Consider the following 26,522-nt stretch of genomic DNA (forward strand, 5'->3'; position numbering starts at 1 on the left):
ACACACACACACACACACACACACACACACACACACACACACACACACACACACACACACACACACACTCTCTCTGTCTCTTTGAATCATGCCGACAAGAAGTGCACCCCGCCTTCAGTCTCTGGAGCATTTAAAATATCCTGCTCAGGGTGTCTGGAGCAGTCCGGAACAGGGCCAGGCAAGTCAGCTCTACCCCCTCCCACTCGCTCATTCAGCAGGGGCAGGGGTAAACAATGAAGGCACACATGAACACACACAAGGCTAGAAGTGGGGCACGGATGCCCAGCACAAGGCCTGCTGCCCCCCGGAGGCCTGGACAGGCTGCAGAAAGGACAAAGGCCCAAATGCTGTACATGCAGCAGCAACAATCGTGGGAAAGTGCCCATCACTTTCGTCTTATCTGACTGAGGAATCCAAGATATGGCAAATGCATTCTGATGAAAAAATAGGAGTCAAATATTTATGAAGACAAAGGTAAGAAACAGATGTGAAGAAAAGGATCAATCATAGGCAAAATGCTCAAAACTGTTAACTTCTACACAGACAATGAAAAATCACATCACTGTATTCGATCTCTACAAGGTAAGCGAATGGCCTGCTCATACGCACTGCCACACAAACGTTTAGACATGCCCAACACTTGAAGGTTTTCCTTATTTTTTAATAATTTTGATAAGCAAAGACAACAAAATATGAAGGAAAAAATAAGACATTTTACAGAGACCAACACGTTTATTAACGAGGAGCCCCTAAGACAGTTTTCAACTGGACTAAAGAAGATACATATATACTAATGGACATATGAAATGCTTTAAAATGTGATATATTTAACTGTTGAGGTTTCTGTGCGATTTTGCTTACACGTATTGACGATTTTGACTGGAAGTATATTCTTTTGCATTTTGACATCAGCTTTTAAATTTTGAAAAACGCATATTTCAGTTAAGGGTTTTAAAACTTTTGACTGGAGGTGTACATCCTTTGCATTCTAGTAGTGTAAGCATACTTTTTAATGTACTGCTTTAAAAGAGTTTCCTATGGGCAATACTGTGTCTTGAAGCCAGTTTTACAGACTTTTTTAAAACTATTCAAGATTGTCCACTGAAAATCACTCTAGTCAATTAGCCCATGACGTGAAGTCATAAGTCAATGTGCCACTGGCAATCAAAACCAGCTATTACGGTTGTGTAATGTTGATGAAGATACTACTTAGATTTGGACATTTACGCTGCTGTTAGCGACTTGACTGCGCAGGAAAGCCTGGAATGAGGAAAACCTGGGATGAAAAATGACACGGCACGCCACAACCAGCAAAGATGCGGCAAACATCTGCTTTGTGATATGACCCTGTTTGTTTTGGCGGGACTCCTCCAATATCCCACTGAGCCCCTAAGCACTCTTCCCTTCCCATAGTTGCACATTTTTTGGCACTGCTGTGCTCTTTACAGGCCAGCCTTGGACTTCAAACAGGACTTCTCCTACCTCTGCCATTCCATCGTACAGGCATAGCACTTCTCCATCTACCCATGTTTTGTGTAGTAGAACAGTTCCTTAAAGAGCAAGGCTGATTGCGATAGCACTATCTAACTCCTCTGGGAAGGCACATGACTATCAGATCTGAAAGATTAGCAGGATGTTAGCAAACAGCTGGAATGCTCACGGTCTTCCACAGTATATCTGAAGAGAGAGAAAGATTACTATACTGCTTACTATTCTCAAAGGAGCCACGCTGGATCCAGTACTCTAGCCCCTTATCCATGATCAAATCAAGCTTAGATGATCAGCCAAGTATGCAGCCTTTTTGCACAACACAACTAGCTCATTTCACAGCCTTGTATTGTAAACTGCTAGGCAGCTTTCTTTTCATGCTTTTGTTTCTTGTAAGCTGTGCCATTACACAATGTCAAAGCATGTCCAATGTACAAACTATTTCACACAATCAAATCAGTGCTGATGTGGCAATATGTGTTTCATGACCTGCTTGATTTCAACTGCACTTGTTGAATGTGGAGTAATCATGCTTTACCACATGTAAGGGAGTGTGTGTGCGCGCGATTGTATGTACTGAGATTATAGAGGATTGTTGTTTTTGGCAGCTGCCGGAGGGTCAATGTTATCATTCACGTAGTCCAAGGAAGGGAGTGGATGTGTGCTCTGGTTTGTTGGCGCCATGAGCCACAACAATGGGCCCCCTGCACACTGGATCGGGGCATGTGCTCCAAAGAGACACAAATGAACAGTCTTAAACCAGTTGTGCTCAGGCAAAAACGCACAAAAACTATTTTACCAGAGATAAACCCACATATACAGTACTGTGCAAAAGATCGCAGATCCTTCATTTATTTCAATTTCTGTAAAAATTGTCATTCAGTAAAAGTTATGCATTTTTCTGCATCCGAAAATAAAGACGAAAACATATCTGTCACAAAATGACACAGATGCCTCAACAACTAAATACAATTTTGGGGAAGTCGTGGGCTGGAGGTTAGGGAACCAGCCTCGTGACCGGACGGTCGCCGGCTCGATCCCGAGCCGACAGCACATGACTGAGGTGTCCTTGAGCAAGACACCTAACCCCCAACTGCTCCCCGGGCGCTGCGGATTGGGCTGCCCACCACTCCGGGCAAGTGTGCTCACTGCCCCCTAGTGTGTGTGTGCTCATTACTGTGTATGGGGTGTTTCACTTCACGGATGGGTTAAATGTTGAGGTGAAATTTCCCTGTTGTGGGACTAATAAGGGTCACAATCTTAATCTTTCCACCCTTCACTTTTATTAGTTTCCATTTTTTTCAGGAGACTTGCTTTCCGAGAAATTTTTCCACACCTCCAAAATTCCGTCTTAGTAGTTGGCTGCATTTTCTGCTTCTCACAATGCAAATCAACCCCAACATATTTAGTGATGTTGAGGTCTAGACTGGGTGATCAGAAATCATTGCTCTGAGAACAGCCGCAGCTTCTTTGTTTGGTTTCGTCTTGACAGCTACCCATACTTTCAGCCTCCTAGCATAAAGATGTCTTCTCACAATGGAAGGAATATAAATAGGTCACTTATTCTCTTTTTGACTTTTCATGTCCATATGAAAGCATAATATCTAATCTTATCTGAAATGTTCTAATCTGCTGAAAAATGAATAACCTTTATTTAACTTTAACTGGAAAAGGATGTTCTCTGATGTTTGCACCGTACATCTGTAATGTACGTATTGCTCATGACCACTTTTCACTTCCACTGGCACTTCTGACTCTACAAGACAGATCATCATGCACCACTGCATGCCTAAATCATCACATGCCTGCTTCAAACTGTGTCAGGTATACATACAGCATCAGGTAACACATAAAAAGTCTACTGCCCTGAGGCAAGAGCAGGAGTATTTAGGCATAGTCTGTGTGATAACTGGTAACTGGTGGAATATAAGCATCCATTACTTGTTTACTACTATTAGTTTCAATGAAAAACTACACCAAACATGTCTTGGCTGATCGACTCTGTTTGAGATAAAGGGGAATTGTAAATATGTAAATGTTGTTTTCTGCTAAACTATTGTTTGAATTCAACACTAGAACCCTTTGAGCTCAAACTGTTTCCACTAAAACACAGCAGTGTGCATGCCTACCATACTGCGTCACTAAATTCAGAGCTGCAGGACTTAAAGACCATTCAATGAAGTCTTTATGTGTGCCACACAAATTACACCACATTCCAGCGCATCGCATTCCAGAGCGCAGAGTGTTAGTGATTAGTGTTTTAGGCTGAGCTATCAGAACGGTATGGAAGTTCTCAGCTGTAGGCCATGGAAATTACCCTGGCTCCCTCTATTGGCTGTACATGGAAGGACAAAACCATGAAGACCCCATAGGCAACATTAAAATTTCCCCTCTAGAACAGGATAATGGACAATTGCTAGGACCACGAGACCCTAAAGAACATGTAATTTAAACTCAATTTGTGTCTGTAAGACTAGCCTCGAAGATTTCAGTCATAATAAATATGCACGAAATTGAAAACAAATGGTATTTTTTAATAAACATTCCCCCCAAACATTGAAACGAAACAGAAGGTCTAAAGAGTAGCCTGATGGGATCCAATCTTGGCCAGAAAAAAAACTCTGCAAATCAAAAATGTTCCACCTTCTGCTTGCAAGAGAGTAAACGTCCATGCTGCCAAATTCCTCAGCATGCATTGTTTGTTGGGCCTCACGGCTCTGGTAGCCAGGGTTACCAAATACCAATCGCAAAATCACTGGACTCAAGCCTAGCTAAACATACTTCCAGCACTTAGTAATCTGAGTAAAGGAAGAGGGAAGGAAAAAGAATGGGGAGAAAGCACATTCCAGAACAAACTAGATCTGGAATATTCTTTATTCCCCCTGTTGTACCTCATTATGAGTGAAGGAGGGTTTTCTCCCACCCTGCCTCTTCTGTATCACTCTGTTGATAAAATATGACTTTTTCAACGCTGGCCTTTTGGCAAAGTTTCTGAGTGCAGGATCCCACATGGATGACATTAACATACCATAGCTGTACTCATGATGTACAGCGGTGCTGAGGGTAACATGACAGCGCTGACATGGCCTGAACATTCTTGTGGTGAAACTCTTGTAAATATACTTGGTGGACCTGTGGAGGGACATTAAACAGAGATGAAGCTGTGTGCACGTGTTCCGTACTTGACATCAGCCATACACTGCTGTACAACACTTCAAACACTTTGCCCTCTGAGAATAAGCCTAATTTTTCACGTGCAGACAACCTTCACCCCAAAGCACACACTGACGAAGAGAACAAAAAATCCCCATAAACACGTCCCCTCCCATAATCAGGACACCACGGACTATCAAAACCATTTAATTCACCCATCACTGACTCTTCATGTCAGATAACTTAAAAAATTATGCCACACATCAGTTAAATATACATACAGACAAATAAAAACAATGAACAATAAGGAGAGACTGACATTGCCAAAAATTAGTCTTTTGGGAACCAAAACTATTTCTAAAGTGCTCAAGAGAAAGACAAATGAGAATAATCAGGACACAGAAGACCTAGCTATACAACGGCAAACATCAAAGGCCATAATGCAGGTCCAGGCCAGGACATTTGTGTATGAGTGAAGGGTCATCCTGCAATAGTGCAATAATTGCAGAGGTATTCAGCAAGTATGGGACTGTGCTGTATGTACCTGCATGGGGGTTACCAGACGTGCAGCAGTCAAAATCCGGTCCCATCTGCTTTGGCAATAAATATATTTTTGGCAATAAATATAATTACCATCAACTTTGCCACGTAATGCAAAAGAAAATTCTAACACCAAACGTGCTGCAGTCAAAATCCGGTCCCGTCTGCTTTCGCTCACCTTTTTTGGCAATAAATATATTTGCCATTAACTTCACCACATAATGTAAAAGAAAATTTTAGCACCAGTCTTAAAAGGCACCTGGAGTTCCCGCTGCGTGAATATACAGGGTCAATGTGTGTCGTGGGAGCTGCCATCTTTGCCCAGATACTTGCGGACGGTCTTGGCATTGTCCTGCCTCATGCTTTGAATGTGCGCATCCAGCCTCTCCAGCAGTTCCTGTGAGCGTAGTGTCTCCTCCGCCAGAAAACGTGTAGCCACCAACCCAGGTGAAGAACCAGCACAGTGATCCTGCACAAGAGACAGTGAGAGAGAGGAATTAAGGAATCCACCGTTTTGCTTTGTAAACAGCCCTAAACACTTAAGCTAAATATGCCACTTATTCCAATTCATCCACATTTGTTTTACAACACAGTACAGTGCAAGTCTGAAAATGTATCCTTATTATGGAGGAGTCATCTATAAACGTATAGTTATGACAGATGAGTCATTGTGCTAAATAGCCAGTTGCCTCTTAATTTGAATATTTAAATTTATTTGATTCATGCTATTTAAATAGGCAACTGATTTTTTGCTTAAGAATTTAAAATGCCACTTCATCTCTTTAAAGAGCAAATAATATTTATATTGCTAGTGTTACATATGTTTTTTAGACATTTTAGGCTTCTGTGACTGACCAAAGGTAGAGGGTCACCAGAAGAGCCAGAAGCCCCTGCTTTCTCCTCATCAGCTGTTGCGCTGAGCGGGGCTGCTATCCTGCGGGCTTTATTGGCTGAGGAAGATGAGGAAGCAGAGGAGGGGGTGGGGGAAGCGGTTGGTCTGCTCTCCTGTGACTGGCCGTCAGGGTGGTGAGGTGAGGAGGTAGACAGGACCTCCAGCTGTTTAACGAGCATCTGGATCTGGTGCTCATAGCGAGAGGTACTCTCCTGCAAGCAGGCTTCCATGGCCTGCAGGTCTGCCTCACATCTGCAACACAACACAACAGGAGAAAGTGACTTTGCCGCCTCTACTCTGTAGTGCACAGTGAGTAGAGGAGCATAATAAGGCTAATACAGGCATATAAAAATCAGTCTGCAGGTGATGATTAAACTGCAGTCATTGCTTGGCCAACATAAATATTTCTGATTGTGTCTATATTCCACAAACTTGTCCAAATCAGTCCAAAATATAAAATAATGTGCTAAGAAAAATAATCAGCCATTCAAAATTAAGTTTAAAATTTATTTATCAAACAAAAGTTGCTATTAACAAATTCAGAACATTGTCAAAAGTGCTTTTTCATTAAATGCTATGTAAACGTAGAAAGAAGGTACAGAGGACAATTTTATCATGTAACCATGTCATATTTCTTTGATCTAGTGCAAAGACACTGAAAACAGTGAAACAACACTGTGATAAACAGCATAGTCCCATCAACTTTTAGAGGCACTAAAGCTACAGTGAGTGCTTCCTCCCAAAGGTATTTTCAGAAGGAAGTGAAGTTCTTCAGATGGAAGCATGTTGTCCAAGGCACTGCTTTTGCTAGGAGCTAAAAACTGAGCAAATACACTACATGAGTAAAAATGACAGTGCAGCTCTAATTTGTCAGTTTGTTTATTAATGCAAATCTGCAACCTCAGAAAATCAAGCAAGCTTCATTTAAGATAAGATAAGATAAGATAAGATAAGATAAGATAATCCTTTATTAGTCCCACAGCGGGGAAATTCACAATTCACATTTACAGTTTTACACAACGCTGCAGTCTGTCAGTTTCTCTATGACTCAATGTGGAAGACAGCATTAATATGGAGGAGTACATTTTCTAAACCTGACATGCATTTTTTTTCCTTCAGTAAAAATCAAACTCTGTGTTAAACTCCTTAAACTCCTCACACAGTTCTCAGGTGGGAAACAGTAGTCACACATCTCTCATCATACTGCAAACCAGCACAAACACTTCCACCACCTAATTGGGGTCACAACTCATAGTGTAAGAAACACCGGTTTAATTAATCCCTCCTGTCATGAATGGGGATTCAGATTTGTCTCAGTGGCTACGCGGCTGGTGCCCTCGTGTGGTTAAAAAAATTGCCAGAGAAGTGATGCCAACTGGCTCTGATATTGTCTGGGATTTAAGGGGATTTTTATTTATTTATTTTTTTTGCATAACTTCCTAAATTTGCCTTTAAAAGGCACTTGCATATAAAAATAACCATGTTTCATATCAAGAAGCTCTGTTATGTTTGTTGTCACCTTTCAAAACTGCTGCAGCAACTTCAGTGACTGTCAACTCTTTGCATGCCTTTTCACGAATCTCCAAAATTGGCTGAATGAAGAATGAAGTGTTTAATGACATGATGGGTCAGTCCTTAATGATCTCCTGTTCATTGGTCAGTTTTCCACCAAATGTAGATGGACAAAAGCATCCACCACTTACACACAGTGAGAGGCAGATGACGTGCATTTCATACCTTTTTTAGCCTTATAACTCTAGACGTGAGTCACGTACAGTCTATTGATAACATGGAATTGAAAAGGGCACAGTCTACAGATTTGGGAAACATCTAAACCGTATTTCTGCACCGTTTCATCGCCAGAGGGTTAAAGACTGCTACACATTCTTTACAAAAACACTTGTAGGTTAGGCAGCATGCAAGAGATCAGTGTGTCTATTAGTGTTTACTGCATACCTGTCATGTGTTTGGCAGCTCCTGCCCTGGTTCTGCTGCAGGGCTCTCTCATACTTGTCCTGCCAGGTCTGGTTGCTGGCTTCCATGTGGGCACGGAGCTCTGCCAGCTCCTGTCTCAGGTGCTGGTTCTCCTGCTCCAGACTGCTCAGAGATGACACATAGCTGTCCCGTAAACTCGCCAACTCCCCATCAGCTCGCTGAGAGAGAGAGAGAGAGAGAGAGAGAGAGAGAGAGAGAGAGAGAGAGAGAGAGAGAGAGAGAGAGAGAGAGAGAGAGAGAGAGAGAGAGAGAGAGAGAGAGAGAGAGAGAGAGAGAGAGAATGAACTTCTGTGAAATATCAGACAAAGGAGGATAAACTCAAATGTGCTACAAACTCATTTTAAATAACGACAACAGTAATAACAAAGAAGAAATGTAATGAGTAGTAAGATATATGTGATGGCAGTGTGCACCTTTGGGGATCGAGACTCAACCCTCTCCAGGAGATCATTTAGGTGCTGATTCTCAATCTTCAGAGTTTCAAGCTGAACCTGTGTCACCTACAAAAGGCAAGACATTGAACTTGATCTGCTGTTCTGCGTCACAGCCCACAAGAAGTGTCAATAAAAGTGTCAAATGAATCTTCACAAGTGCTCCAGGATCAGAAATTTAATTGCAACTAAGGGACAAATCTCATCCAAAAATATACTGAATTTAAATGAGAATAAAGCCCTATTCAGACTGAATTCGTTTACATGGAGAGGTGGGATAATTTAATTGTGTGGTTCTCCGTCATTTTTACTGACTGCAAGCTCCTGTGTCAGTAAACTTTTACCTTCTGAAAAACAAGCTGTAGAATTAACTTCAGGTTCTCTCGATCCTGTGCAAATCAACATGTAAAAATGTTGATGTTATATTCTGTAGAAAGTTAGGTTCTTAAAAATTCTTGGTTCTTGAAAAGGGCTTACTTGTGTTCTCTGAGGAAACTGAAGTCAGCTTCATATTCGTTAAATTTTTCTGTTCCACCTTAAATGGTGCAGCAGTTACTATTATAACGCCTGAGGCACAACAATGTAACTGATACACCATTTAAGGTAAAACGGAAAAATTCGAACAAGAAGCTGCTTAAGCCTGTGTTGTCTGCGGCATAAATCAGGCTTATATGTAATGCTACTGCCCTACCTCATGTGTACAACTACATGTAAAGTAAAACTACAGAAAAAATAATCTTTGGTTTCATGTGGCGACGCTGACTGTTGTGAATTTCCAAGCTAAAGGCAATGCTAATGACACCCTGCATTCACTTAAGACAATAATTAGTACAATAATTGAGTAAATTAAAATGTCACTTTTCTTTTCCACTCTTTTCCACCCCCATCTCTGTTATTTAGACCGAGATTTCTTATCCCTTGCGAATTGGTCAGAAACATCACAGACATTCTGAAGTAAACTGGCGCTACTCCACCTCCTCATGAAATACCAAGCCTGTCCACATAGGGCTTAAGACTTAGTGAGGCTATTCAAATATATGCACGTCTGAACTTGAGTATCTGTTTTAACAATGTTAGAACTCCTGAAAAAAACTCATAACTGCAACATTGAGACAGGAGGCTAATTAGTTTTTGGAATAGGGAGTTGTACTTTGAGATCTGCTGCCCTGCGTTCAGCCCGCTCCACCTCAGCCCGCAGCTGCCGTTCCATGCCGGAGGCAGAGCCGGTGAGCGTGGCGATGGTGATGTCACGTTGATGTAGCTCATTTGTTAGCTGTGAGACCTCCTTCCTCATCCCCTCTACTTCACCACAACGAGTTTGCTCAGCCCGCTGGAGCTCTTCACGCAGCTACATAGACACACATACATAAAAACAAAACTTCCAAACTTCATTCACCCACTGCAACAAAACATACCATCACTGACTTTAAATATTAGATGTATTTCTGCCATCAGTTCCGTTACCCGTTTGACTTCAGTTACAGAGCGGGCATAATCCTCTTCCAGCTGTCTCCACTCCTGCTCTTTCCTACTTGCTTCTCCTTTCTGTCTTCGCATGCTTTCAAGCCTGACAAAACAAAGTACAAACCACCAACGTGACCTCCAGCCAGTCAACTTTGATTATAATGCTTTTGCTAACATTCAGGGTAACGGTATTTTGCTCATAGTATTCAAATAATTACTTGTCTCGGAGCCGAGTAACTTCCGCTTTCAGGTGTTTCTCGCAGGTTTGAGAACAGTGAAGTTTGGTGGTGACTTTCTCCAGCTCCTGTCTGAGAGAGTTCAGGCCTGGAGATGAGCTCTTCGATGCCAGACACTCCTCCAGTGACCTGTGAATTAGAAATGTAAACGCTATTAATATTATAAGAATGTTAATTAAATAACAGATCCTTTAGGAACAAGTTGGTCTGTCATTCAACAGTTTTTAAACTGCATGCATCAGGGCGCAACAGGCAATTGGTCCTGCTAGACAGGCCTATATATAAATAAATAAATAAATAAATAAATAGTGTTGCTACAGTATTGCTATAGTATTCTAGGCCTCATTTCAAGAGGATGATGGCACAAATACAAAAATGTACCATGTCAAAAAGCAAACATCTCCAAGTGATGAGACTATTTTGCTCATGTTCTCCATGAGACTCCAAGAGTGTGATGCATGGCAGTGTGAATAAATCACAGATAGGTGTGCAAAATTATACAGAAGGATGTGGTGGATGGCTAAAGCTACTGGGTACACTGAGCCAAAGCAAGCCCTGTTCATGGCTCCTTTATATTAAAAATAATACAGTTTACTTCATATGTGCGCTTATGCCTGCCCACAGGTATCAGTACTACATTCCATCAACCATAAAAGAAACAATTAATAGAGAATTCAGCTGACAGGTATGTGTGTACATGAAGTATTTTACAATGACTTTGAAAGTATTTCAGCCATTTAGATTCCAGTACCGTAACTATCCACCTTAAAAGTGGTATTATGATGGATCGCATCCTAGAATGTAAATTTGCCAAAATTTACATTCTCTGAAGAAATACAACAATATATAATAATAAATAAATATGATAATAAATAAATAATCTCTCATCAACAGGGTCAAGCTAGAAGAAAAGTGCTAGACGGCAACATGAAGATACTGGGTACCTGATGACTTGTTCTTTGGCCTGCAGGGCCTGGCTGATGCGTGCAACCTCACTGCGCAGCTGCTGCTGCTGGAACCCTGAGCTCCTCACAAATTGATCTTGAGCATCCAGCGTAGCTCTCAATTCCTCCCTCTCCTCACTCAGAACCTAATCAGAGGCAAACACATGAGATTCGCAGTCTGCAGTAAACTGCTCAGCCAGTTTATCACTAGAAAGCTGATTTAAAAAGCAAGCAAGCTCAATGACAATCTACCATGATACCTGCTGTACTAACATCTACAAACAGGGCACTATGAATATATAATAAATTCTGTATACTAACCAAGATCATACCCATTATCAATACTGAGTCGTTTTTTTTGGTATTTTTTGGGTTCTTTGGTAAGCGACTATTGTTTGGTCTGCATGTGGGCGTTTAAGAATTTGTATCATACTTTTCATTCTAAAATACCATCAAAACAATAGCAAAAACTATACCGTTACCTACAGCACTGTTGGGAAACTTAAGTGCCAGTGTTTGAGATGTTATGGATACTGATATCAGTGAATCTCCACGATTAGTTCTTATGTTATCCATCTCACTCTCTAGCTACCACCCCTGCTTCATCTCTGTTCCTGTCCATCTGGCTCTACCTGTGCAGGAGCGTTAGCTGCGATGCTGCAGCTGACCTGCTGTTCCCTGCGCGAGTCTCCCAGCTCCTCCTGCAGCACTCGCAACCTCTCCAGCTCAAGCTCCTGCGCATGCAGAGAGTCCTGTGCCCGCTCCAACTGTGCACGCAGTCGCTGCACTTCGCCCTGCTCCTGCAGCCGACTTGCACCCTGTGACTGAGAACAGGACATAAAGTTACACCAGAGCTTAATTTACCCCAGAAAGATCTAGGGTTATAACTACACGTTTCAAGACTTATAGGTCAACTAAGGCGACATTGACACCTAAATATTTGAGACTCAAATATTTAAGCTGATGTTTCTGTACCAAAAAAATTAGAGACTTATCGCAACCGCTCCGTGTTTCGAACAAAATGGCCAAACGTGGCTGGAGGAGACCGAGGCTGCAGCGTCAGAGAACAGTTTAAAGAATCCGAGGACATGAACCAGAGAAGTGCCCGACGCGAATAACACGTCCTTTTTATGACAAACTCTAACACATTCTGGGTGATGAGCCCAGCTGTCAACCACTGGAACTTCATAATCGACAGGCATTCGCTGGCAGTCATGATTACCTCTGGATGAGCACGCATGTGGGTCGGTGTAGGAGCTGATCTGTTCAGACTGATGTCGCATACAGATCACATTTATAAGACCATGAGAACAGCCAAACAAAAATAATAATAAAAAAATGGATTTGGTGAGAAAATCTGATTTGGGCCACTTTTACCTGCTGTGTAAACATAGATTTTTTGCTATCTGATCTTCCTGCCTTGATGGTGACCCATATCGGTCATTAATGTACCCAGACTCCCACCCTGAAAGGACCCACATGTGCTCATTTAGACATGCTGCAGACACTGGATGAGGATGCTGGTAAGCACAAGCACAAAACAGACCCATAAATCAGGGTTCCACTGTAAGGTACCAAATATATATCGGTTCTAGAACGCATATGGACATCAGAAAATGAGTCTTAAAAAAGATGATGCTTCGAGGGTTCTTTAGCGAAGAACATGGTTCTATATAGAATAATGAACACTCAAAGAATGTTTTGCATGAAGAAAGTGCTCTTTGCATCACGAAAGGGTTCTTCAAACTTGCAGAGAATGTGCTATAGATGGAACCATATGGAACCTTTTCAAAAATGGTTCTATATAGCATCCGAAAGCTTTCTCCTATTGTTACAGTATCACGCTTGTTACAATTAAAGAACCCTTTACAGAAAAGTTCTACACACAACCATCTACAGCACATTAATGCACATTTTCCATCAATCTAAAGAACCCTTTAATGATGCAAAGGGTTAAGTGCTCATGGTTCAATATCTTTCCTAAAGAACCCTTGAAGAACTGTCCTTTTTCGGAGTGTACAGTCTCCTCTAAAAGTACTGGAACAGCAAGATCAATTATTTTGTTTTTGCTATATACTGAAGACATTCGATCAAAAGAAGAATATGAGACGATACTTACAATTTCAGCTTTTATTTCCTGATATTTACTTCAAGATGTGTTAAAGAACCGAGGACATGCCACAGACAGTAGAATCAGGTACACAATTTTAAGCAAATAACATTTAATACTTGGTTGCATCTCCCTTGCTTGCAATAACTGCAACAAGCCCCAACCACCACGACATTTGACTCTCAATCAAACTCACTTGAAAAATGGGTGGATTCAAATAAATGGTGCCTTGTTTTAAGTTGTTTAACACATCTACACGTAAATATCAGGAAATAAAAGCATTCTGATCTACTGTCTCATATTCACCCTTCAGACTCAGAAGTCTTCAGTCTATTGCTAATAGAAAAGAACTGGCCCTGCTGTTCCAATACTTACCAGAGGATACTGTACAATTAATTTCTCTCCCTCCCCCCCACTTCACAGCTTAGGACATATTGTAAATACAGTTCTATTTGAATGGTATCAAAATCAGAGAAGAGTAACACTGGACTAATGTTTATTACATTAATCTAAGCCCACCTGTATTACAGTGAACTTCTCTGCCAGGCTCTTCCTCTGGGCTTCTAATGAAGCCACCTGTCTCTGATACTGCAATCTCTGCTGTTCCCATTCAGCCGAGCGTTGACGAAACTCCTGCAAAATCAAAGTAGGTATTTAATAAGTTGAAGAAAACAGTAAATTTACATGTGTTATTTTAACCACAATCAGGCTGTTTCAGAAGCATGATGGAACTTTTCAGTTTCCACACATGTGCCAATACAGAAAGACTCTAAGTATGGTAAAGTATGGAAGGCTTTTGGTCCCATGTGTATTATATAAGCTAGAATCCATTTAAGAAGAAGAATAAAAAAAGGAAAAACACACAAACACTCAGACACAACAGTTATTAAAGCATTACAGACTGTTTGGAAGGAGAACTGCTGATTTTGCCTGTTCTGAGGAATATTACTGAAGTACCTCCAGCTTGCTGCTCAGGCGCGAAACTTCATTCTTGTCATCCTCTCGGCTGCGCGCTCCTTCTCGCGCCTCCTTTAGCTGTTTGCGCTGAAGCTTTTCATAGCTGCGCTTCAACTTGGATAACTAGGTGAGGAAATTTGAAGTTTGATGAATCATTATCCAATCGTGTTAAAAGCTAAAGTGCCATCTTTTGAAAGGTTTACCTCATCCTTCACGTGTTGCAACTGGTCTTCATACTTCACGACTAGTTCCTGTTTCCCTGCTTGCAACTCTTCAAGCTGTTTCGCAAGCAATCTGACCTGATCGGTATAGTGGAATAGTATTGTAGAGAAGAAAAGTAAAGCAAGGTTCTTTACGAGTTAGTTCATGAGATAAGTGCAATGGCTCAAACGTAATCTTTTGCCCTTTGGTACCTATACAGTTGTTTCGGGGCCCCTGGTCATATTACATGTTTTGCTGATTTACCAGGTAAAGAAATTAATACATCTATATGTAATAAACTTAAATATGACACATGCTCCTTGTAATATTCACACTGCCTGAAATGGCATTACGAAAGGAAAGCAAAGAAGAACTGCTGAAGACAAGATCTGGAAGACTAACTGCTAACAGACTGGCCGGGTATGCAAAGCAAAACCCCCACATCACTGCCAAGGACCCAGAGGAATATTTGGCTGGCACAGGAACAGTGATGCACTGATTCATTAATCTTAATCTTAACTGTGATTTCACCACAGAAGTCAATGTCTGAAGGATGACACACAAAACTAAAAGTATGAAAAATAAAAAAGGGAGGTTTCAATTAAAAGAACACAGAGTTTGTTGTACATGTGAGATGACTTATGAATATTTTTGAATAAGAAGCTTTTTACAAGGAAACATGGGGAAAAGGTCCTGTATCAAGAAAACCTAGATTGTTAGCTGGCTACAACAAATGTTTGGAGGTGGTGATTTCAGCCAAGTGGGCCTTTTCTCCACCCATTGGTTCATTCAGCAAATTAATAATAATTGTCCAATATAATTCACAGAAATGTGTCATTTAAGTAAAATGCTGTTAATCTTTCTATACATGATTGATAACGTCTGAAGGCAGCAAAACATGCATGAACAGAGATTTCACTCCAATATGTGTGTTTTTAACTGCTGATTAATTATCTTCTATGAAGAGGAATAAGTGAGAAAATACATTAATAAGTAAAACTCAAAAAAAAAAAGCTGTAATGTAAAAATCATTCTCTTTTGGTTATTTTGCATATTAGTTTTAAAACTAACACGTTGCTTGAACAGTTAAAAAAAAAAAAAAACCCACACACTAAAAGTTTAGTATTCCACTCACTCACCAACTCTGATGCTGACAGCTTAAATGTTAGCACTTTTTAGAGTAATTATTACCCGACGTTTCCATCATGCTGCTATCAGGAACACACAGATGGAGTGAGGCATCAGAAAATAAATCTCTCATTGTAGTAGCTGAAAGCTGGCTGGGCATGCTGGTAAGCACTTTGCCTGACAGCCCAGCCATCATGCAGATTCACCTGCAATAATCCCTTCTCCACTAGCAGACTCAACTTTCGGAAGCCAGAGTCGTGGAGCTCCAGGAGGGAGACAACAGCCTCTTTCACCATAAACATCTGCCAAGGGGAAGGCAGAGCATGAAGCCAAAGCGCAGTCTGTCTGATGCCTTGCATTACTGATCCTCCTTAGTTAGTTTTCAAGGTTTGAACATGTTGCAATGTGACTTTTAAAAGCACTGTGATTCACACAGTACTGTTCAACAACAAACACTTATACCTAAAACTTTCTTTAAACACAATGTAAACAAATTTAGAACTATGGAATCTTTGTGTGAGGGCTAACTGGTGCTTTCAACCTCAGTCACGGGGGACGTTTCCAGGGATGCAGCAAGGCGCATCTGGCCCACACAATACGCTCTTTTAAACATATTCGTTATCACATAAATATGAAAGTACTTGCATCATAAGCCAAATCTATAACTCTGTTGCATCTAATTCCTTATTCACAGGTAGTATAATAACAAAAGCAAGTTTTCTGCACATGGATTCCAGAAGTTAGACCTCTACGTAGTTTCATAGATCACCATCAGAAGGTAACCAGCATCCTTTTATATTGGGTTCATTAACTAACCTCACAGTTTCTCTTGTCCAGCAGATCTTTGGCCGACTGGAGCTCTTCCTGGCTGTTTTGCAGGCGCAGCTCCATGGCTCTCACCTCTGCTTCCCACTCACTGCGCTTATGATTCACCATGATATCAATCTGCCTCATTAGCTCCTGGAGTTCAGGCTCACAGGACGTCAGGACAGAGCTGGGGGGAAAAAATCAAATCACAAATATGACTGTCTGTCTACCAGCACAACTTCCTAGTGGTCTTTCATTTCTGTTACACCTACCTCATGTCATGATCCTGAAGAGTTCCCAAAAAAGCATCCATTGTTGTCAGTAATTTACTGATGGCACCTTCATGACCGCAGGATCACGGTAACTTGGCCTACAGACGTAAACCAAGAGTGATGATCAGACCAGGAACATTTAAAAAGCGGTCACTTCATAAACATAGCCCTACACGAAGATCAGAACAGTCAGCACAGCTGGACAGGGAAAGATCCGAATCTAAAATAAGCTGCGACAGCTCACAAGTAAACACTGTAAACTGCCCAGGTGTCCCTCTGTAAACAGACAGTTGATGAACTGTCAAATACGCGAACCTAGTTAAGACGCTCTTTTCCCCCTAAACGGTCATAGTGATTAGTTTTAATAGGGCATGGCCACAAGTACTGACTATATTAAAGGAACGCGTTACTATATTAACCAGGAGCTGTAGTTTCTCATAACCTGCGGAGCAATATATTAATTTGTGCCCCTAGTTTAACCTGGTTATTTAAGCCTAGCTAGTCATTTGTGGGCTCGCCATAATCGCCTCCCTGACCATTTTAACCAACGCTTTAACAAACTACCGAAACCTTTGACCAAAGTTTACCAACAACAGCCACCCGAATGCTGCCAAGTTACTTTTAAGTCATAGAAACTGCAGATGTCTGGTTAATCGGCCATCTAGCGCGAAGTAAATATAAACTTAGTTAGCCAGCTAGGTAACAGCTCCGCTCGGCTAGCTAGGTTAGCCAACAACCAGCGTTAAGCTTAGTTACTTATTTTCGCGATGTGATTTTAAGAGCATTGCGATTCCAAGGTCATAAGAGTTTCTCAACAAAGGAGAAACACTTACGTTTAAATCCATGATTAAATATAATGTAAGCTTTGGTCCTGGTAGTCAACTGCTTTGACTGCGCTTCAAACGCAATGCATCGTGGGCCACGGGGGCTGCGCTCCAATACGCGTGCTTGTGTCCTATGTAGCATACTTAGCAAGTATGGACGCGTAGGATTCTGCCTGTTGCTAACGAGTTCACCAGTGGCACATAAACATGGCCATGGGCTATACTCTCTTGGAGACGTCTCAAACCGATCCCGGTGTATTACGCCAGAAAAATGAGATGTCCTAACATTTTATGCGCTACAGAAATTAAAGTACGTCATTTAGCACATAAAACACTAGCATGTGACATCATCCTGCAGGTGACACGAGTCAGCAAGCGCCTAATTATATGACCCATTCAGACAAACCGATCTAGACACCATATGCAGTTTAGTGGTCGTGGGAAGCCTGAAAAAGCACAAATGACATTGTGATGTTTTTTTTTTCTTTTCATAAAATTGCATTGTGGTGGTGCTGCACTGCCAGCAGTTCACCTTGTGCTCTACACGTACGCGTTCAAGTTCAGTAGTCGGATGTGTTTGAGTTGTGTAGGTGGGCGTATATGGCTTTAAAAACAGGCTGCGCTGTTTTGCTTGTTTATGGCGAGCAGTGCTATCCTCCCTCTGGGAGTCTGAAGGCTGGATGTTATTAATACTACTTTCAAGTGAAAGTGCCGGGGAAGCTTGCTCACCTGGTCTGGTCACGTTAGTGACGACTAAACAAATGGACATGGCCTATTATATGACTGCTTTTAACAAAGTGCGCATCTAAAAAGTAACATCTTGCGGGGTTTCGGCTTAAGTCTGCAGGTCCGCTGTGTTCCGCCCTATAGGAGTGCGCTAACCGTGCTCGGGAAGTGCGCTTTGGCGTAGAGAAAGCAAGTGCGCCAAATGGAACACAGCCATCTTTCCCGTCTTGTTCCGTTAGCCAACCGCCGAAACAGCGTCGGTGTGGCTGAAGTAAATCACGCCTGCTCTGCGGAGGAGAGGATGGAGACAAATGTTTATGAATGCCAGACACAATCTTGACACGTGTTTAAGTGTTTTGCTTGTAAATCAGTGCAGTGGGAGTTTAGAAGCAGTGGCGGGCTAATGCTGCACTGGCTAGTCTCTGCTAATTTAACTTTGTCTGGACGCTTTCAGTCCACGCGTCATGTCTGGAAGTTCAGGTGATGGCGAGAAACAGTTTTGATCGCTGTTATCTCGTACAGAGACGTGCAGATGTTGTTAGTTACCTGCTGTAGCTAGACTGCGCCATTAGCCAGCTAACGTTAGAGGAGGGGTGGTCAAAGCGTGGCCTGCTACTGTGGCCTAGACATGATGGATGAAAAGGGAAAACGTGAAAACGTAACATGACGGAAATGTAATGATCAGTGATGCGAAATGAGCGCCCGGGCAGAGCGACCTGTTAATGCCACGAAGGTCCATATGGACTACAAATTGATTTAACTCCACGTGGCTCGTTGGTCTAGGGGTATGATTCTCGCTTCGGGTGCGAGAGGTCCCGGGTTCAAATCCCGGACGAGCCCAGTGTTTTTGCGGTGACCGACTTAAAATCCGCTGTGAAGTCTGTAATGTACAGGAGGCGACTGAGAGCGCGGTAGAAATGGAGGTAGAAATGGTTGAGTTATTGTGTCGAGGAGGACGTCCTTATCCGCCATAATATGGAAAATTAATATAATAACTCCGGGCGCGGGTTTCAGACGGCTTATAACCGTTATGCCGAAAGTGGTATAGCACATGGCTCGTTGGTCTAGGGGTATGATTCTCGCTTTGGGTGCGAGAGGTCCCGGGTTCAAATCCCGGACGAGCCCAGTGTTTTTATTTTTTTAACGCTGTCTGTTACTGTAATTATAGAGTTTTTCATTGTAATGAACTGGCAGCTCTCGGAGAAGCCGTCTAATCCGCACAGCTGATCCGCACACTTGAGCCTGGTGGTCAGGAGATCTACACCGGGTGATGTATGGCCCAGTGTTTTTAAGAGCTGGATCAGAACAAAAATCCGATGTCCTGAAAAGTCTCCCTTAAATACTGCGGTTGCAGAACGAACAAGCAGCAGGACATGAAAATACCTTGAAAATACGAAGAATCCTTTAAAGCAGAGGTATGAAGTTCAGATCCAGAAAGTAAAAATCCTTCCCAGGATTTTGTTCCAACTGCCTGGTCAGTTCTGCTGGTGGTTTGATCTAACCAGAGAAGCCAGGCTGTTGGAGCAAAATCCTGGGAAGGATTTTTACTTTCTGGATCTGAACTTCACACCTCTGCTTTAAAGCCTGACTAGCTAAAGCTGATTAATTTAGATCACTGTGACTCGCAGTGATTTATAAACCGTTAGTCTTCATTAAATTACAGACGACATTTTTCTTACATTTCCTTTTTGTTTTCACTTCAAGACAAATTCTGTATGTGTGAATTACTCTGCAATAAAGTAACCCAACGTTAGAGGGCAGCACAGCCCAGCCTGGAGATTCTAGTCTGGAAGTGAGATAATGCATCCAGTAGTTTGTTTCTCCACTCTTAAAGTGAACTGAAGGAAAACAGCTTTGGTTCGTAGTTGGTTTGTGAGATGCTGCTTTGAATTAACAGTAGAAAGAAATGATACAGAGCATCATAAAAGAAAGCTGATTTTTAAAAAATCTGAATATTAGGAGCAAAACTGAGTAACTGCTCAACTGGTTGATCTTAAAACACTTTAAATGCCAAAAAAGAGAGAGAGAAAACTGTTTCATGATTTCCTGCACAGCAAACAAACATTTAAGGCATCAAATAAGAATAAAACTGCTGAAACATGAACAAGAATCAAGCAAGTAATTCAGCTAGCTTTCATTTTCTAAACTGATGTGACTAGAAAACTTACTCATTATTACATGACAATCAACTGGAAGGGGCTTCTGACCAGTAATATTGCATATACAGCAATACTACATATAGCAAGTATAATAATATAAATAGTAAGTAAATGTAGTAAATCTAAGTAAAAATCGTTCTAAATGTAAAGCTTAGCATCTGCAGTGCTCTCTCACGTGGCTGTGCAAGTGGCACTTTCTTCGCTATTGGGAAAATCACTGCACTGTTGCACAATTGATAAAAAAAAGTTTATCTTTACACAGAATGATTGATGTGATCCCAAATGTAAAAAGTGAACTGCACTCTAACAGATGTGCGCCATATATTGGGATGATGAAAAATGATGAAAACTTACTTTCCTGATGGTACAGAAAGGTTTAAAAAGGCACCTCATCAGATAGCATGAGCTTTTTCTTGTATACTCAAACTTTTCCATTTGTCATTATCAGATTTTAGATCTGGATCTGTTTTCTTCAACATAATCTTGGCCTCTTGGAGCAAGAATTTCTATAGAAGTGATCTGCAAAGTCCTTTATCTGTTAAGTCATGTGCAATAAACTGCACAACATTCTGCATACCTGAGCAGAGCACTATTAAATACTGCTTTTTATTGTCCTGCGTGCGCATTTCATAAATGCCTGCCAAAGAAAGCAAACACGTGCCAAGTCTACCTGAGAATTTCCAATTCACAGCCACCCACGTCACATACTGCAGAAGTAATCAGAAATGTGCAAGAGTTTAGTACAGAGGCTTAACGGGTTTATAGAGGCAGCACAGTTTCACTCTCTTATTGCAGTGTCTACATTTCAGTAGTGCCTTAAAAAGTGCCTTAAAAAGTTCTGACCTGTGCTATAAAAGCTTTAGATTAAGGCTGTCCCTGTTTTAAAGGGCCCGTTGGCTCAGTAGATGATCCCAACCCCCAACCCCACCACATGCTCTCCCACCTGCTTCTGTCTGAAAAAAATCAACAAAGGAAGTCTGTGGCTTCTGGAGAAAGAGCCCATCCCTTCCACTTTACCCTCCAACCAGACTGTCCCCAGGCCATCTTTCTGTTTGCTATGCCAGTCAGCAGTGGCGGAGCTGTCGCACTGCCCCCGCAACTCGGAGCCTTTAAAACACACAACAGTCAGTCACGCTGACATCAGAGCAGCTTCTCTCTCTCTCTCTCTCTCTCTCTCTCACACACACACACACACTTATACGCACTAATTCTCTCTCGCTTGAGCAAACCGCTGCTGGAACAGCAATCATCTGACAGACAGCTGGTGCTTACTCTGCTGTAAGTAGCCCATTATTTTCCATTTCTTTTTGATTCCTCTTTAACTGGAACATCTTAATAGCTCCTTTATGCTAGAGGTAGAAGTTGTGCATCATTTCAGAGGACACCATAGAAGTGGAAGTGTCTTTGAATTGACTAAAAAGCTAGGAAATAGGAAGTTGTCGCACACTGTGGACATGGCCTAAGCTGTTTGGAGAACAGTGTTAACGGTGTGTCGCCATCAAAAATCCCATTTTGTTTCTTGTTGGGTTTAATCTGGGTCTAGAAACCTGCTCCATTAAGTCTATATTACAATGTATATCTTTATATTTAGAGCAATATAGCTGCTTAAAAGACATTTGAACAACTATGTAAGCATCATGCATTTTTGCATTTTTGTTGATCTGAGTGGGTCAGATGGCTTTTACACTCTGTAACAATTTTATGACGAATGGACCAACAGAAATGCTCCAAATATATCTGGAATAAAACTTTACATTAATTACACTAAACTTTAAGTAGAGGTGAGTGATATGGCAAAAATGTAATAGTGCAAGATAGTGAAAATGTCATTATATTTCCTTTGTCACAGTATCTGTGTTTTCAGACTTCTGGTCATTTAGAACAGAGATAAAGACCCAGCAGTGCTACATTAAAAAAATACTATGCAAAATTGAACACAACAATTGTTCATTCAGTATTTTACATACTCTGTTGCACTAAGTCCAGTTAAACAAACTCAGTTTGCTCTTTTTATAGTAAAAGATGCAGTTGGTCAGTCTTCTACGACTATTGGCAATATCCACTATATGTTCAAAAAAGCATACTGTATTGTTTTATAACATATTTTATCATGATAACAATACATATTGTCATATTGCCCAGCCCTAAAATAAAGTTGTCATTTTCTAGACACTTGTTTTTTTGGACAGCGATTTAAGCAAAAGACTCTGATAAGCCCTGCAGTTTAGATTCACTAGACTTATTCTATTCTTGTCACTAAACAAAATCTACAGGCTTTGTCTTGTAGTAGAGAGCTGGCTTCCTCACACTGTTTATTTGCACGTGAATGGCCAGAACAGGTCAAAGGTTTCCTCTGAGAGGTCAAAATCAAATGAATAATTCTGGACTAACAGGTGGCAGGCATGGGCAAGAAAATAGCATTATAATGGTAAACACTCTGTAGGGGTAGGACAGCCCTGCCATCTGCTCCTGAATTTCAATTATGATTTTACAGACACTCAATACAGAGCAGACAATTGAGCGTATGTGAGGGATGTCAAGCTGAATAAGACAGAAGGCTCAGGTTCTCCTAGAGTGACCATCAGGGAAAGGATCTGGCATTTGACAGTGATAATTACTATATATATATATACCTTCAAACTGCACTGACAGAGAGGAAGACTGAGTCACTCCTAGGCCTGTCACAATTATTACGTAATCACACAATTATTTAAGCTGACTGCAGTTATTCTCCTGTGATTAGCTTTCAATGTTATACATTTACATTGCGACAAACTTAATGTGAGTCAGGTCTCCGTTCACTGGGCTGAGGCACATAGATGTAAAGAAACGACACCAGAAGATGCGTTTAGATTAAAAGTTCTGACCTGTGCTATAAAAGCTTTAGAGCAATAGAGAACCAGACGGTTAAGAAGAAACTATCAATCTGTTGACTGTCTCTGTACTTTTACAGGTTATAGGAAAGGACAAGAAACCTTATCCTATCTCGGCCTTCGTCCGCTCAACAGTCCTCGTCCCTGGACAAGGAACGTCTGCTAAACCCCCTACTTCCATTCCACGTTCTCTCCTTATAAGTCTCCTACTCCCTCTAGCTAACATGGTGCTGTGTGAAGATCTGGAGTGCGGCGTGTGCTGCCAGAGCTACTCTCGAAGCAAGCGAGTTCCCAGAATGCTCTTCTGCAACCACACGTTCTGCACGACCTGCCTGGAGACCATGTCCACGGAGCGCGGCAGTATGCTGAATGTCCGCTGCCCACTGTGCCGCCAGGTGTCTTGTGTGCACCGTGGTCTTGGCCTGCAGAACGCCTTGTGGGTCGACAGTCGCCTGTGGGACTGCATAGCTGAGGCTCCAGAGGAAGAACAGGAGGAGGAAGGCCAGGAAGAAGAGAAGAGAAACAGTACCACAGCACAAGCCGAACCTCCAGCACAAAGTGAATGGTGGGTGTGAGTACTGAACCGATGGGCAGATACACTTGTTGTTGAAAAGTCACATTTAGGTCTACGCAAATTCCTGCTCACCTCAAAAGCAGTCAGTCAGTGAAGACATGCTTGGTGTCTGAAGGTGTCTGCTTTAGGTTTATGCTGGAGATAAAGTACAAGGCTAAAGCAGATTAACAAGTAGTAAAGGATTATACAACTGCAATTAGCATTGCGCAAACTGCATGCCTGAAACTATACTGAGTTGTTCAGTAATCTCAAATAGATTTGCTTATGCAGCTTCTGGCACCATATGACACACTGTTATCTATGAAAATGAACAGTAGAGAAGAACAGTAGTAACAGCCATCTTAAAACCTATATCTTTCATTGATGTCTTGGCTGGCTGACGGCCTTTGCGCTAGAGGGAAAACTGTAAATTAGAATTTTTTGTCAAACTATTCCTTTAATTAAAGTCAGTCAATGTTTCCATCACCCTTAAAATCTCTCTAGATCAACTTAAACAATACAACTACATTGAAAGTCATAGTTGTTCATGTAGCTGAATACAAAGCTTGCATTCTCACCCTCATGTTCTCCTTGCACTCTCTCTCTCTCCCTCTCTCTTTTACGCTGTCTTTAGGTGGAGGCTGAGCTCTACACAAAATCGACCCAAACTACGACTGCTATCCTTCCTGAAGAGACTGAGTAGCCCCAGACAGGCCCAGGAGAGGATTGTTCCTGGATGCAATGTGTGAGTATTCCTCTTAACCCCTTAACTACTTACCTCCTGTCAGATTGCTCCAGCTGATGATACATGTTATGCACACAGCAATCAATGCATTTCAACATCTCAGTCGTGTGCATGTTTATCTCAGGAGCGTCCACAATGTTGCAGTCGTGTCTTGAAGCATGCATTCCTCCTTGTCCAATCAGAGCATTAGAGATTTACAGTGATGCTCTTATGCAAACAGAAGCAAAATCACCTTCTTGTTTACTAGACTACACAGTAAAGCACATACATATTTTTAATAACTTTTCTGTTGCACAACACTGTAACGGCATGTGCTCCTGCGCTGCAGTCAAATTCAAAGCATGAATGGACAGGTGTGAAGGAGAGGGAAGGCTGAGTAACACAAAGCATAAATGCACTGATAAAAGACACTTTAACCAAACATTAGACAAAAATATACACACACACACACACACACACATACACACACACATGTATATACATATAGACAGATATTGTTGTGAGAACAAAATTTTACGAAATTGGTAACTTTACAGGGGAAGGAAAACGTTAGGAAAGAAAATCGTTAGCTGTAACTGTAAGCAAATTTTATTCTAATTATTTATCTTCATAAAGTATTTATAGAATGAAAATGGCTGATTTTTCATTTTTTCAAATGATGTTAAAGACAGTAATGATGCCTATATACAAAATGGACAAAAGAATGGATCAAATTCAGGGTTCAAGGTGGCTGTAACTACTGTTTAGTTATGCAACGTACTTTTGTCCATTTCCAGTAGTGTCATAAACCACGTAAACAAGTCTATTTGAGATTACTTTAGAACGTAATGTGGTGTGTGATGATTTAGGCATGCAGTTTGTACAATGCTAACAGCTAAGCATCCATCACTTATCAGCCCCAGCATAAAATAAAGAAGGAAACTTAGCCCAAAAAATGCCTCCATTGGCCTTACAAGGTATAGAAATTTGTGTAAATTAGATTTGGCCAAACTATCTCTCTCTAACTAACTATATCTCTCTAAGTTTGATGACATGATGAAAGCTTTTACACGAATTTCAAGCTGCCGTTATCACATCTGCTTCTCTTTTTATTAAATGCAAATGATTTTTTTGTCCACTGCAGGCAGATGAAATCCTGGCGAAAGCTTTCGGGTGAAGAAACATTTTAAAAGAGGTCGTGCCAAACCGGCCTTGCCACTCTGCACAATGAACTCTCCCTGTTTGTTTTGCCATTGTCATTTAAAACTGGCCTGCCATGTGCCAATCAAGTCTGGATTAGCAGCAGTGGACGCTGGGCCAGGGGTCTAAAGCAGACAGTGACCATGCAGACATCTTCCTGGCTGTTTTCTTCTCAGGCCGCATTTTCTGCATGAATAGTTACAAGCCGGGGTGCTGCCGTTCTATCTGCAGGGATCTCCTCATTAGCCATTCCACCCATAATCCTTCACAGCTGCTGCGGCGGGATCTGCTTCAGCTGTTCCAACAGAGATGGAGAGAGAAAGAGGGGAAAGAGCACAAGAGCGAGTGTCCCAGATGCAACATGGAGCTGTGTGAACAGATGGCCTCCCGAGAAAGAACACCCTCCGACTCTAATTGCACCCCAGCGTATCCAGAGAAACCCCTTTAACTTATTATCAGCTTTGCTATTTATGTTATTTATAAATGACCTCGGATTAAAGATTCAGTCAGTGAAAGTTGTCATTCTCTTTGTGTCTTTGCTTCTCTGGTGTTCTGTTCAGTCTGATCAGGTGAATGGGGGTGATTAACTTACCATTTGCCCTTACCCTCTCTGTTTTTTGTTGAATTAATGAGATCGCCTTTGAACCGTTTATGCTACGGGTCTCCAGTGAACACCACCATCTGTGCGGCTTCCCTTGAGTGAGCGTCCCGGCCAAGATCAAGGCCCAAACCAGCCAGATAGTTTCACTGAAACTGAAAGTGTGCAGCCAGATTCTCACCCACTGGCACTTTATGCAGTTTAAATGTAATTTATGTGTCTCTCCTCAGCTGGAATGAAACACCCT

The 26,522-nt window shown here is 41.6% G+C and overlaps 2 protein-coding genes, 1 long non-coding RNA gene and 2 other non-coding genes across 7 annotated transcripts; 4 read left to right on the forward strand and 1 right to left on the reverse strand.

Annotated features, from left to right (window-relative positions):
• The first annotated feature begins 311 nt into the window (after positions 1–311).
• Positions 312–11,469, forward strand: LOC119262532. Its single transcript, XR_005129729.1, has 2 exons — positions 312–474; positions 11,094–11,469. It is a non-coding gene; the product is annotated as an uncharacterized LOC119262532 (long non-coding RNA).
• Positions 4,002–18,733, reverse strand: cep63 (centrosomal protein 63). 3 transcript variants are annotated; one of them, XM_017698009.2, is made up of 15 exons: positions 18,715–18,733; positions 16,619–16,716; positions 16,356–16,533; positions 14,414–14,509; positions 14,211–14,333; positions 13,773–13,886; positions 11,776–11,967; positions 11,144–11,289; positions 10,182–10,328; positions 9,964–10,066; positions 9,650–9,847; positions 8,482–8,568; positions 8,030–8,226; positions 6,037–6,325; positions 4,002–5,650 (listed from the first exon to the last, which is right to left on the reverse strand). In XM_017698009.2, the coding sequence occupies exons 2-15, from the start codon at positions 16,657–16,659 to the stop codon at positions 5,471–5,473; spliced, it is 2,091 nt and encodes a 696-aa protein (XP_017553498.2). In that variant the 5' UTR covers positions 16,660–16,716; positions 18,715–18,733; the 3' UTR covers positions 4,002–5,470. The 3 variants fall into 3 exon arrangements, with proteins under 3 accessions (XP_017553498.2, XP_017553499.2, XP_017553497.2); XM_017698010.2 differs by lacking the exon at positions 18,715–18,733 and adding an exon at positions 17,452–17,616 and having other exon boundaries at positions 11,812–11,967; XM_017698008.2 differs by lacking the exon at positions 18,715–18,733 and adding an exon at positions 17,452–17,615.
• Positions 18,734–18,936: 203 nt separating this feature from the next.
• On the forward strand, positions 18,937–19,008 carry trnap-cgg. Its single transcript has one exon. It is a non-coding gene; the product is annotated as a tRNA-Pro (tRNA).
• A 213-nt stretch (positions 19,009–19,221) lies between these two features.
• Positions 19,222–19,293, forward strand: trnap-ugg. The gene has a single exon. It is a non-coding gene; the product is annotated as a tRNA-Pro (tRNA).
• Positions 19,294–21,381: 2,088 nt separating this feature from the next.
• Positions 21,382–26,199, forward strand: im:7152348 (uncharacterized protein LOC559250 homolog). Its single transcript, XM_017697932.2, has 4 exons — positions 21,382–21,605; positions 23,281–23,765; positions 24,388–24,498; positions 25,622–26,199. Exons 2-4 carry the CDS (start codon positions 23,425–23,427, stop codon positions 25,665–25,667), a joined length of 498 nt encoding a protein of 165 aa, XP_017553421.1. The 5' UTR covers positions 21,382–21,605; positions 23,281–23,424; the 3' UTR covers positions 25,668–26,199.
• The last annotated feature ends 323 nt before the right edge of the window (positions 26,200–26,522 follow it).

The sequence above is a fragment of the Pygocentrus nattereri genome, chromosome 26 (assembly GCF_015220715.1).
Source record: "Pygocentrus nattereri isolate fPygNat1 chromosome 26, fPygNat1.pri, whole genome shotgun sequence".
NCBI classification, from domain to species: domain Eukaryota; kingdom Metazoa; phylum Chordata; class Actinopteri; order Characiformes; family Serrasalmidae; genus Pygocentrus; species Pygocentrus nattereri.